The sequence below is a fragment of the Crinia signifera genome, chromosome 12, assembly GCF_055691185.1.
Source record: "Crinia signifera chromosome 12, ASM5569118v1, whole genome shotgun sequence".
Taxonomy (NCBI): domain Eukaryota; kingdom Metazoa; phylum Chordata; class Amphibia; order Anura; family Myobatrachidae; genus Crinia; species Crinia signifera.
The window spans coordinates 72,244,486-72,256,602 of record NC_139228.1 but is presented as its reverse complement, the minus strand read 5'-3'; the positions used below and the strand labels follow the sequence as shown (position 1 = coordinate 72,256,602).

The following is a 12,117-nucleotide window of genomic DNA, read 5'->3' as shown; positions in this document are numbered from 1 at the left end:
TATCTGACTTCAAAGTAGTGGTCCCCATCCAAGCCTGTTAATTGCTCTCCCCAGTCAGATATTTCAGTTTCTGTCTGTCAGAGTTTTTCTGAGGGTATATTACAAACGCTGGGACTCTTCCCCTTTGATGGACACTAGTAACTTGTCTCTACTGTTCCCAGAACCAGAGATATCAGCCTTCCAGCAGCTGCTTACTGCTCCAGCTCCACACACCTGGTATGTAGTTTTATATTCTCGTTGGCAGATTGCTCTGCCTCCTGAACTCTGATCCCCTAGTGCCCAATACCATTTGGTAGGTGGGATTCTCTAGTTTTTAATACCATTAAAATCTAAGAAATCTATTTCCGGAAACTGGAGATATCTGCAGTCAAGCAAGCTGTCTTCCCATCAGAAAATTATGAATAATAAGCCCACTCCACTATATACCCCTCTTCTGTGTATTAAACATCCTCTACCACCCTGGAAGTTATGTATCAGGGCCCCTTCATTCAGCCCAATGCCCCCTTCTCCCACCCCATCTCCCACCATCTGTGCAGTAAAGGGGTAATTAGTGGAAATTACTGATCCAGGCCCTACATGCTGAGTGGTTGATATAATACCCTCTACCACCCGCGGAAAATCAAAGCTTCCCCCACCCCTACCGCTGGAGGATCGGTAGGGGCCCCAATACATTGCTATGCCCAGGGGCCTACACCGCTGTTATATTTATATGTGTGTGTGTGTGTGTGTGTATATATGTATGTGTATATATATATATTGGAGAACTGGACTTGTCTGGGACCCCTGAGCTGACACCCCGGCAGTTGCCACTTTTTGGAGGAGAGTGTGATCCTTACCCTTGGGGATATATATATATATATATATATATATATATATATATATATATATATATATATAATTATTAATATACATGTGGTCTATCTATAATACTTTAACTGACCCAGCATATACTGGGTCACCTAAGTGTCCATCCCGCCCCTCTGGAAACCCCCTTCTGAAAATCCTGCGATTGCCCCTGGCGCCGTTACAGAAAGTCTCCCTTTGGGCGCACCTTACACTACGCACTTGCTGATCAGCATTTGGACTTTAAGAAACAAAGCTATTTACTGTGAATTATATTATATTGCACTAGTAGGCAATCTGCCTCTTTCTCCATCTTTATAGATCATATTTCCGGACTCGCCATCTGGCATATCCGGAGAGAGCTGCCACCTAGTAAATATAGGGAGTGTACTTTTTATTCAGTTTTACGCCAATGTCCTGGCACGAGCATATTATGGCGCCTTTGATTGTGATATTGGGAAATGTTTTTTCTATGGTATCTCATTTTTTATTTTCTTACAGGAGTATCTTAATTGCAAAAGTAAGCAACAGATCGTTTTAGTGGTGCGACTACACTGCACCTCTCACCTCCCTAATACCCATCTTTGACACAATGCGCATAGGGCCTGATTCTGGTTCACTGCCAAAAGCAAATTTCTCTCTATACTGGACAAAACCATGCTGCACTGCAGGTGGGGCAGATGTAACATGTGCCGAGAGAGTTAGATTTGGGTGGGGTTTGTACTTCAAACTCATATCTATATTGCAGTGTAAAATACAGCATCCAATATTTACCCTGCACTGAAACAAAATAACTCACCCATTCTCTCTGCAAGTTCCATCTGCCCCACCTGCAGTGCAGCATGGTTTTGTCCATTAGAGGGAGAATTTATTTTGCGAGCGATTGGTCAGATCTGGCTTATAAACTCCACTTTCTCCGATATGGAGTGGGACGGGGAACTGCAACGTGAGCAAAGGTCATGGAGGCCCAGGCGACGCTGCCTATCCTAAAAATGAAAGATCGCTATGAGTAAAACATCAGTGTTGTACTTAATGCAGGTGGCCAATGGTTGGCGGTCTGCGCACGTGCTTATTTGCACACGTGCAGACGCGCGCCTCTGTGAGATTCACACTCGCTGAGCTGTTTCCTCCAGAGGGGGCGGACGGGGGACAGACAAGAGGCCGGATCGGGGGAATGCCCAGACTTTTATGGGTGTTCCCATGAAAACGCTGGGAAGGTGGGTGTGCCAATGCCTTCCAGGGGGGCATGTGATGTCAGCGGACACCAAAAGAAATGCGTCAGTTCAGACTGACTATTATTTCCGAAGAAATCATTTGATGGCTGGTGACCATCCTTTTGGCTGCATACGAGCCAATGTGTTCTCGTACATCCCCTTGCATGTTACTGAAGGGATTCGGCGGTGGGCAGCATTTCAGGGCTCATTAAGCAGCGACCGTTGCTTAACGAACCTTGCTGAATCAGGCACTATATCACAATAATTAATTACAGTAATAAAAAAAATGTAATGTCACCGGATATTTGGCTTAATTAAAAAATGGGGATCCTAAACTTTTATATAGTTTTAGATGTCCCATTCAGTCGCCAGAAGTAAATATACACAAGGACAAAGATTTTTTTGTTGCCCGACTAAAACTTAAATAATAAGTTACCATGCTAATTAAGCTAATTATGATTATTATCACCAGGTTGGGGGACAGCTGCAGGCCTCCTCCCAGGCATAGAGTGGATTTCACTGGCGCTGTATGTTGTGACTCTATTTGGATTACACGTGGAATTAACATGAGTGTAATTAAAGGTCTGACGACCCTGTATCTCCCATCTCAGCCACATTTCATTCGCCTCGTTTTATTTTATTTTTCTCGTTTCTTTCTTCAATCTCTGGAAAGAAACCAAAGCTGGATTTAGTGGCACAGGAGTCCTTTTTTATTTTTAATCATGTTAAAAGATGTGCACTTACTGTAGCACATAATATTACATAAGCATACAGTTTGCTCTGCAGCAGCTTCTGGCTGAGTACTTATAATTAAACTCCCAGCTGATATGTCCATGTCACCCATGCAAAACAGACCTGTTCTCACCCCCCCCCCCCCTTCTTTACTGAGCTCACCCCCTCCTGGTGGGGGCAGAAAGTGTATAGAGGGGAGGGTTTGCTCTCTGCTGTGATGTCACTTCCACAGGGCAGGAGTATATAAGCTGGAGTGCTGCAGTGCTTAGCGTCTAAGCAGAGAGAGAGAGAGGAGTCAGCAAGGGAGATAAATAAGGTGCATCCACTATTCCTGATCTTACCCAGCAGACACAGTGCAGGCTGCAATTCTCTGTCTCTGCAGCAGCAGCAATCTGCTTCCCAAATCTATTCTGTTATTTATTCCCCATTTTCTCCTATTTAGGAGCTGGGCACTGGAACAAAGGACTGCACCCATTATCAGCCCAGACTGCAGCTGAGGATGATCTGTATAGGGGTCCTCTCCATAGCCCTGTGTGCAGCACAAGGTAAGAGGAAAGGGGGAGCCCCGTTGCTCTATCCGCAGTGTCTGTCCTTTCAGCACCAAGGACAGCGGCGCCTGATTGCATTGCATCTGAGCTGCTCTGGGAATACACAGACAGGCAGTGCAGAGAGGAATATACACTACCTGCACCAAGGTCACCTTCCACTAATGATTTATGGTTCCCCATAGATTCCTGTGTATGTAGCCTGCAGCATGGGAGGGATACTGATCTCTGATTTAGCTATGGCATGCCCCAGGAAAACATGTATATACTGCCATAGGAAGAACATGCCATGTTACATACCTGCTCCAGTATCTGTGACTGGTTAAAAAGTGCCCATGTATAATGGAGCAATCAGATTCATGATGGGATGCATATTTGAAACATACTGAAAGCAGTTTAATTATTTAGGATTTGCATTCATGATCTACTGTTACATGCCTAAGTATTTGTTTTTATGAACCCCCATAAACCCAACCAGCACATGGTAGCAGAACAGTTGGTGCATTTTGTTCCCTCTGCCCCAGATGGTTATGCCACGCAGATATTTTCAAATGGGAGGGACGCGTATCGGGATAAGGGATTGTGGGGCTTTGCTGCCATTTATTGGGGTTACACTGTCCCATAGTGGTTCCGGCACATTTTAGCCATCTTCTAGACCGTGGTGATTTTAGGAATACATAGTCACATGTCACCTTGTGGTCAAGAGGTTCTGGTGACCCCATACTGCAAATAGTGGGAACAACAATTTGGGGGTGGGACTTTAAATTTGGGTATGCTTTAAATTTGTAACTGGTCCTGAAGGTCTTCTGATAGATGCTTAATTTTTATACATGGACATTTGTTACAACAGCCTGATTTATTTAAATCCGTATGGATAATGTTAAGATGATAGACAGAATTGTAGCACTGAAAGCATAAACACCGGTTTGCAGCTTTGTTCCATTATAATATTGTTTGCATTGTCATTTTTACAGTATTCTCTCTCCCTGTGTCCAGTCTGGTTAGCGAGGATGATACCAAGGTAAGGAGTTTACATTGATGTTGATGGGTTCGGGGGGGTTGATGGGTTCGGGGGGGGGGGGGGGGGGGGGGGTTGATGGGTTCGGGGGGGGGGGGGGGGGGGGGTTGATGGGTTCGGGGGGGGGGGGGGTGTTTCAACATCCGTTTTCAGGTCATTGAAGATCTTTGCAATCCGAGATCTAGAGTTCTATCATTCCTCTGCAGCAAATAAATTGCACTTTTTAATCGTTTAAGGGTATAGCTCTAAACCACATCCATTACAGAGCATTAGGGTAACATGCTGTAACTGACTATGAGGTTGATGTTACCCAGCATGACTCTGTAACACATAACATTTCTATGCAACTATAATTCCCCATACAATCCCCATATCACCCAACTGCCATTTGGATTTATTTAGGATTTTCAAGTCTTTGAATTACACCGAGATGTGTTATACAGGGAGTCAGTATGCTCTAATATTCCATTGTATAATTCTGTCTGCCCTCATTTCAACTAAGTCCAACCGGTATTGTGTCCTAGTACAAGAAACCTGATCTCCTCGAGATTCTTGCTACCGATAAGTGGACATCTTGGTGGGGTCTTTTTTTGTTGAAAACTGGCGCACAATTACTGCATAAACGTTGCTGTAATCCAACCATATTCTAGCGGTCCATTTCTTGTAAGTTTTTAGAAAAGGAAAACCAGTTTCTATTGGTTGCGGTGCCAGTTTGGTGCCCCAGTCTTCAGAACATTATTTTCTCTATAGAAATAAATGTAAGTAATATTTAATTTAATGTTTCGGTACAATACGTAGGCTGCCATATTGGATTTCCATTGCACAGGTTTAGTGAAAAATAAATATTTACAATAATGGGATCCTGGTGGTTATTGATCTAGTTATGGCCTTTTAATGCTCTTTGCCACATATTTCCTATGTATTTGTTATCATATACAAGCTTCATCATGCTGACACAGCGCTAATATTTACAGCTTACACTTCCTATAATATAAGGCACGTCCTCATTTGTTTGTATTACCTGTAAAGCTTTAAAGGGCATTAAATGGGGACAGCTGAAAGTCGAGAGAGCATAGCTTGACACCTGAAAGGTCGACCTGGCTAAGGCCCAACAGAGTTGGAAGGTTGACACAAGCATTAGGTCAACAATAAGAAGGTCTCAAGTGAAAACGTTGACATGAGTTTTTCACGTTTTTTTGTTCCAAATGTCGACAGACGTTTTTTCTGTGCTGACATGTGGTCTTTCATGCCCTACCATCCACTACGTTGTGGTGGGACAATAAAATAGTGCCAAGAGCAGCGAGGCACCGTGTTCAAAGCATGACGAGGCCCTGTTGATCTTCAGTTGTTGACCAAATGTATGTCACCCTTAATTGAGTCGACACAATGACCCCTTACATGATCTGAGAGAAATACATTAGACCTAATCAGCATAGTTTGAATTTATAGTGTTTAATAAGAACAGTACCATCCTGCCAGTTAGTTGCTCACTGCTTGCTGCCATATATGCGTTAAGGTCTGCCCATGCCACTGACTTATGAAGAGATAGGGAATCAGCCTTGCTGAGAAGCAGATTAGTGGAAACCTAGCCAAATAGGCTTAGCTCATAGGAAAAACCTTTTAGCTTTTCTTTTTATCAGATGAAAGAGAGCTGTGTATTATTCCTACTTAGAATGTAGCACGTACAGTATGTATCATGTAGTTGTATATAATGCAGCATAAGATAGACTTCAGTTATACAAGATTAAATGGGGTTTACACCTTAAATTAGTCTGTTTTATTCAATTCCACCACTTCATGAGACCTTGTGAGTGGAAGTGGAAAGATCCCCTTTAAATGTAGAGGGCCAGATGCACTAAGCTTCAACAGTGATAAAATGGAGAGTAATAAACAGCCAGCCAATCAGCTCCTACCTGACATTTTTCAAACACAGGGCCTTATTTTGGTTCATTCTTTCTGACAAAATCCTTCTTAGATGGGCAAAACCATGTGCACTGCAGGTGGGGCAGATGTAACATGTGCAGAGAGAATTAGATTTGGGTGGGGTTTTACTTCAAAGTGAGATCTATATTGCAGTGTAAAAATAAAGCAGTCAGTATTTTCCCTGCACAGAAACAAAATTACTCACCCAAATCTAACTCTCTCTGCACATGTTACATCTGCCCCCCCTGCAGTGCACATGGTTTTGTCCATCTAAGAAGGATTTTGTCAGAAAGAATGAACCAAAATAAGGCCCACAGTCTGTGACATGGCAGGTAGGAGCTGATTGGCTGCATCTGGCCCACAGCCACAGTATGAACTTTCTGCAAGTGGAGACCTACACCAGAAGTAGGGGTAAATTTACTAAAGTGTGACTTTTTTTTTTTTTTTAGATGTGAGATGTTGTCCAGAGTAACCAGATTCTAGCTATTACCCCCTAGAACAGTCCTGGCCAACCTGAAGATCTCCAGCTGTTGTGAAACTACAAGTCCCAGCATGCCGTGCCACAGGTTTGATATTAGAGAATGCTAACACTGTGGCAAAGCATGCTGGGATGTGTCGTTTCACAACAGCTGGTGAACCAAAGGTTGTTCAGGCCTGTTGCTAGATAAATAAGTAGAATTTAATTTGGTTGCTAGGGGTTTACACTTTACTAAATTTACCCCTAGCCTTTATATATCAGCATTGTAGTCCTGGCTTCTGTGTGCGGCTAAAGACATCAGCCATTAAACCACTGTAGCGTATTCAGGTCAATAAAGTCTTAAGGACCAGATTCTCTAAGCTTCAAAAGTGATAAAATGGAGAGTGATAAACAGCCAGCCAATCCGCTCCTACCTGACATGTCACAGACTGTGTTTGGTAAACAGCCAGCCAATCAGCTCCTGCCTGACATTTTTCAAACACAGTCTGTGACATGTCAGGTAGGAGCTGATTGGCTGGCTGTTTATCACTCTCCATTTTATCACTTTTGAAGCTTAGAGAATGTGGCCCAGTGATTGTATAAAATATGCTATTCCCGATGCAGCGCACCAGTGCGATCTTCCTGGACGGGTTCTGCAAACCAATTTTCTCTTCCAGCTGACAACAGATCTAGGGCTGGTTAAAACAATACAATGCGCAAGAATGATTGCAGATGGTGATGACTGTTAATCATCCACTGTGATTCCGCTTATAATGATCACCGATTAGGACAATTTCTCCAACACATCGTCATGGTAATCAGAGGTCAAGGGGCCTAAGCAGAAATATATTCATTGGCATCTTGAGCATTAGATGTGAGGGTAAAGTGCAAGAAATGTCTTAATAACCGTAAAAATATGTTTCAAGTGTTCAGCATAATTGAACAGTCTACACACGGCCGCATCTGGCCCAATGACATCGAAATATTGGACCAAATTAAACCAACCACATTTTGTATCTGGGATGAATATCCCAATTTTTCCATTCATACATTGGATATGTTGATTTTTCAGGTATAGAAACATAGAGGAAGGTATAAGTATGCAAGATAGACAGGGTCAAGTAGTTGACGGGGACAAAAAAGGTTGACCTACTTTTGCCTGACACAAAAAAGATACTCATGTGGGTTTTCATGATTTTTTAGGTTGGCGTTTGTGTAAAAGTCCCAGTGCATCCGGAAAGTATTCACAGCGCCTCCCCTTTTTCCACATTTTGTTATGTTATAGCCTTATTCCAAGATGGAATAAATTCTGTTTTCCCTTAAAATTCTCCACACAATACCCCATAATGACAACATGAAAAAAGTTTTTGGGAGATTTTGGCAAATTTATTAGAAATAGAAAACTAAGAAATCACATGTACATAAGTATTCACAGCCTTTGCTCAATACTTTGTTGATGCACCTTCGGCAGCAATTACAGCCTCAAGTCTTTATGACTATGATGCCACAATCTTGGCACAGCTATCTTTGGGCAACTTTACCCATTCCTCTTTGCGGCAGCTCTCAAGCAAGTTGGATGGGAAGCGTCGGTGCGCAGCCAATTTCAGATTGGATCGGATTCAAGTCTGGACTCTGGCTGGGCCACTCAAGGACTTTCACAGAGTTGTCCTGAAGTCACTTCTTTGATATCTTGGCCGCGTGCTTAGGGTTGTTGTCCTGCTGAAAGATGATCCGTCAACCCTGTCTGAGGTCAAGAGTGATCCATGATCTCTCTGTACATTGCTGCTTTCACCTTTCCTCTGACTAATCTCCCAGTTCCTGCCACTGGAAAACATCCTCAAAGCAAGATGCTGCCACCACCATGCTCCACTATAGAGATGGTATTGACCTGGTGACGAGTGGTGCCTGTTTTCACCAAACATGATGCCTGGCATTAAAGAGTTCGATCTTTGTCCCATCAGATTTTTTATTTCTCATGGTCTAAGAGTTGTTCAGGTGCATTTTGGCAAACTCCAGGTGGGCTGCCATGTGCTTTTTACTAAGGAGTGGCTTCCGTCTGGGCACTCTACTATACAGGCCTGATTGCTGCAGAGATGGTTGTCCTTCTGGAAGGTTCTCCTCTCTCCACAGGGGAATGCTGTAGTTCTGACAGAGTGCCCATCGGGTTCTTGGTCACCTCCCTGACTAGGACCCTTCTCCCCCAATTGCTCAGGTTAGACGGCCGTCCAGCTCTAGAAAGAGTCCTAGTGGTTCCAAACTTCTTCCATTTATGGATGATTGAGACCACTGTGCTCATTGGGACCTTCAAAGCAGCAGATATTTTTCTGTACCCTTCCCCAGAGATTTGCCTCGAGACAATCCTGTCTCGGAGGTCTACAGACAATTCCTTTGACCTCATGCTTGGTTTGTGTTCTTATATGTACTGTCAAGAGAGCGTCCTTATATAGACAGGTATATGCCTTGCCAAATCTTGTCCAATCAACTGAAATGACCAAAGGTGGACTCCATTTAAGCTGTAGGAACATCTCAAGGATGATCAGTGGAAACAGGTTGCACCTGGGCTCAGTTTGAGCTTCATGGCAAAGGCTGTGAATACTTATGTACATACAATTTCTTAGTTATTTTTATATTTGATACATTTGTAAAAATCTCCAAAATACCCTTTTGCTTACGTTGTAATTATGGAGTATTGTGGAATGCTGAGGGGAAAAAAAGAATTTCTTCCATTTTGGAATAAGGCCGTAACATAACAAAATGTGGAAAAAGTAAAGTGCTGCAAATACTTTCCGGATGCACTGTAAGTACTTGGGGGTGGGTTATAATTAGGCTGCCAGAGGGGTTGGGGGCAGTTATGGTTAGGCACTTGGAGATTTAAGATATGGAAGTGGACAATTGGGTTAGGCACCAGGGAGAAGGTTAGGTTTAGGGTTATGTGATTGGATTAGGCATAGCCTGCCGGAAGGGATGGTTAGGCACTTGGTGGAGGGTTAAAAAATGGAACCGGACATTTGGGTTCGAACATGTCTATTATTTGTGTCAACTTTTTGACCCTATTCTATTGACTTTCTATCTAGACACTGTTGATCATTTAATCCAAACCTGAATTTCCATTGCGCTTGCTGCTGAATCTGATTGGCCCATGATTGCAAGGGGGTTGCTGAGATCCTGCGGTCATGTTTCATTGATTCATAAGGACGGCCATAAGGCTGCGCTAAGATCGGTAGTAACACCAGTTGGTAGTCTTCACCATGCAAGCCAAGGGTGAAGGACGGGCTCTCAAACCTTCAAAGATCTAAAACTCTTGCTCTAAAACAGGCAATTCTGTTGATCATTTTGGCTTTGTTTATGTTACAAATTATTCTTATTTTTTGTAATAAATTGGATTGCTCAAGAAAAAAATAGTCACGGAAGCCAAAAGCTGACTTTATCATTTTTGACACGGCATCAGGGGGTTGTCCATAATACATACATTTTTGGAGCTGTTCCATATCCTGCAGATTAGAGACCCTGTACTGGCTGCAGAGAAGCTGCTGCAGAGCATGGTACTGCCACCACGTTGTATCACTGTTAGTACTGTGTTCTCCGGTTGATGAACCAAACAGATCTTTTAGAATTAAGGTTAAAATGTTCAACCTTGGTTTCATTAAATCATAAGGCATTTCCCATATAGCTTCCCTCTTGCCACTACCCCCATAGACCTAACCAGCGAGAAATTCCTTAATGTTGCCATGGGCCTCTTTGTAGCCACCCTGATGAGTTTTCTTCTTGTCATCAACTTTGTGGTCCTGATCTTGGGAATATTCCTGTTGTGCCACATTTCCTCCACTCTTTGTTGACCGTCTCCCCATTGTAGCCTTCCGTCATGAATGTAATGTCTCTTGTAGTGGTTTTATATCCTTCTCCTGAGTATGTAGAATTCTTATATCCACATACCATATGCTACTATTGGATTGGGAGGTTAGTTGTTTAATATTTAACTTTATCCGATTCATATTAAACCCCATATTTGGTAGTTTTTATAATGGGTCTCTAAGCAAATAGTAATGATTCTTTTGTAAAACATTCACTGAACTGTTTTTTTTTTTTTTTTTAAACGTTAATAGAAAAGGGACAGATGTGACTGGTTGCTATGGGTTACAATACTTCTTTGTACAAATACCTGTGCACCAGGGACTGTACATTAAGTCTTGTTCTTTGTCTTCTGCCAGGTGATGAAATGCGTTGTGGAAGTCATTTCCGGCACCCTGTCCAAACCCAATCCTGTCCCCATTAGCCAGGACTGTCTAGAAACACTAAGAGGAGGTGAGTACTGTGATCCGTCCAGGTTCTTCTCAGATGAAGCAATATTCCTATGATTTTCGTTTATGTATGAAAGTGAGAAGGATCAATGCAAACACCCATACCATGACGTCATACTCCCGAGCATTGTCATAATTAACGTCAGACACAATCCTAAGCCAAGAAAAATGTTCCTGTGTTTCTCCACAAACTCTAATTAATGAATATTTTGTGACATCAAAGACAACAATGCACTTTGAGTAACCATAGCACAATGCCCAAATACCTAAGCCACAACCAAAACAAATTATTTATGCTCAAAGTGATAGGCAAAACCAGAGCTGGTGGCTGACAATCATAAACTGTATGGACAATTAGAACCACAGCTATGTTCCCCACCACATAACTGAACCTGAAGGTGACAGTTAAGCAGAATTTACTTAATTTTTTTTATTTATACAAAATAAACTTTTTGACATGGGGTGCCTTGTACAAATGCTGATATTCAAGGGTGCATTGGGAGCCACTGGCCTATCAAAATCCTTTCTGAGCACCCCAATACCCAGCTGTCTAACCGGCAACACACAGGGAATCACGTTCTCCTGTTTAAAATGATTTAAAAAAATGATATTTTGGAAGATTTTGCTTATACATGCATATTTGATAGAAAATGTGTGTGTGTGTGTGTGTGTGTGGGGGGGGGGGGGGCAGCCTGGCAACTAACACTCTGCACCGCAGTCCCTGGGAAGCCTTAGTGGTGTTTGCGCCACGGGCAATGTATGAATGCCTATAATACAAATGGTGTCAATCCAGACCTTGCGCTAAAGCAGTAGGTCTCCCTAGGAAGGGAGACACCCAACCTTAATTACACTTCAATACAAAAAATAGAATGCCAATGTCAGTCAACTTTCATTTAGTTTCCAAGAACAGTGGGATCCTTCTATGCTGGTGTAAGACCCTGTGGAATATTTAAAGGAAGCAGACACCCTTTTTCACAGATAGTATTCATTTCTGTCTGTTATTAGCGCTGGTTACCCTTCCAAATATTTTTTGTATTCAAATGTATGAATGCCTGTCACCCATAAAAGCCACTAGCATTGTCATGTC

The 12,117-nt window shown here is 42.6% G+C and overlaps 1 protein-coding gene across 3 annotated transcripts in view; it reads left to right on the top strand.

Moving 5' to 3' along the window:
* The first annotated feature begins 2,974 nt into the window (after nucleotides 1-2,974).
* CHGA (chromogranin A) overlaps nucleotides 2,975-12,117 on the top strand; it is a 31,731-nt gene continuing 22,588 nt past the window's right edge. For all 3 annotated transcript variants that reach the window (XM_083166586.1, XM_083166585.1, XM_083166587.1), the window contains exons 1-4: nucleotides 2,975-3,105; nucleotides 3,232-3,334; nucleotides 4,309-4,355; nucleotides 10,941-11,034. In XM_083166586.1, coding sequence (XP_083022712.1) covers nucleotides 3,289-3,334; nucleotides 4,309-4,355; nucleotides 10,941-11,034 — 187 coding nt within the window. In that variant the 5' untranslated portion in view covers nucleotides 2,975-3,105; nucleotides 3,232-3,288. The remainder of the gene's footprint in view (nucleotides 3,106-3,231; nucleotides 3,335-4,308; nucleotides 4,356-10,940; nucleotides 11,035-12,117) is intronic.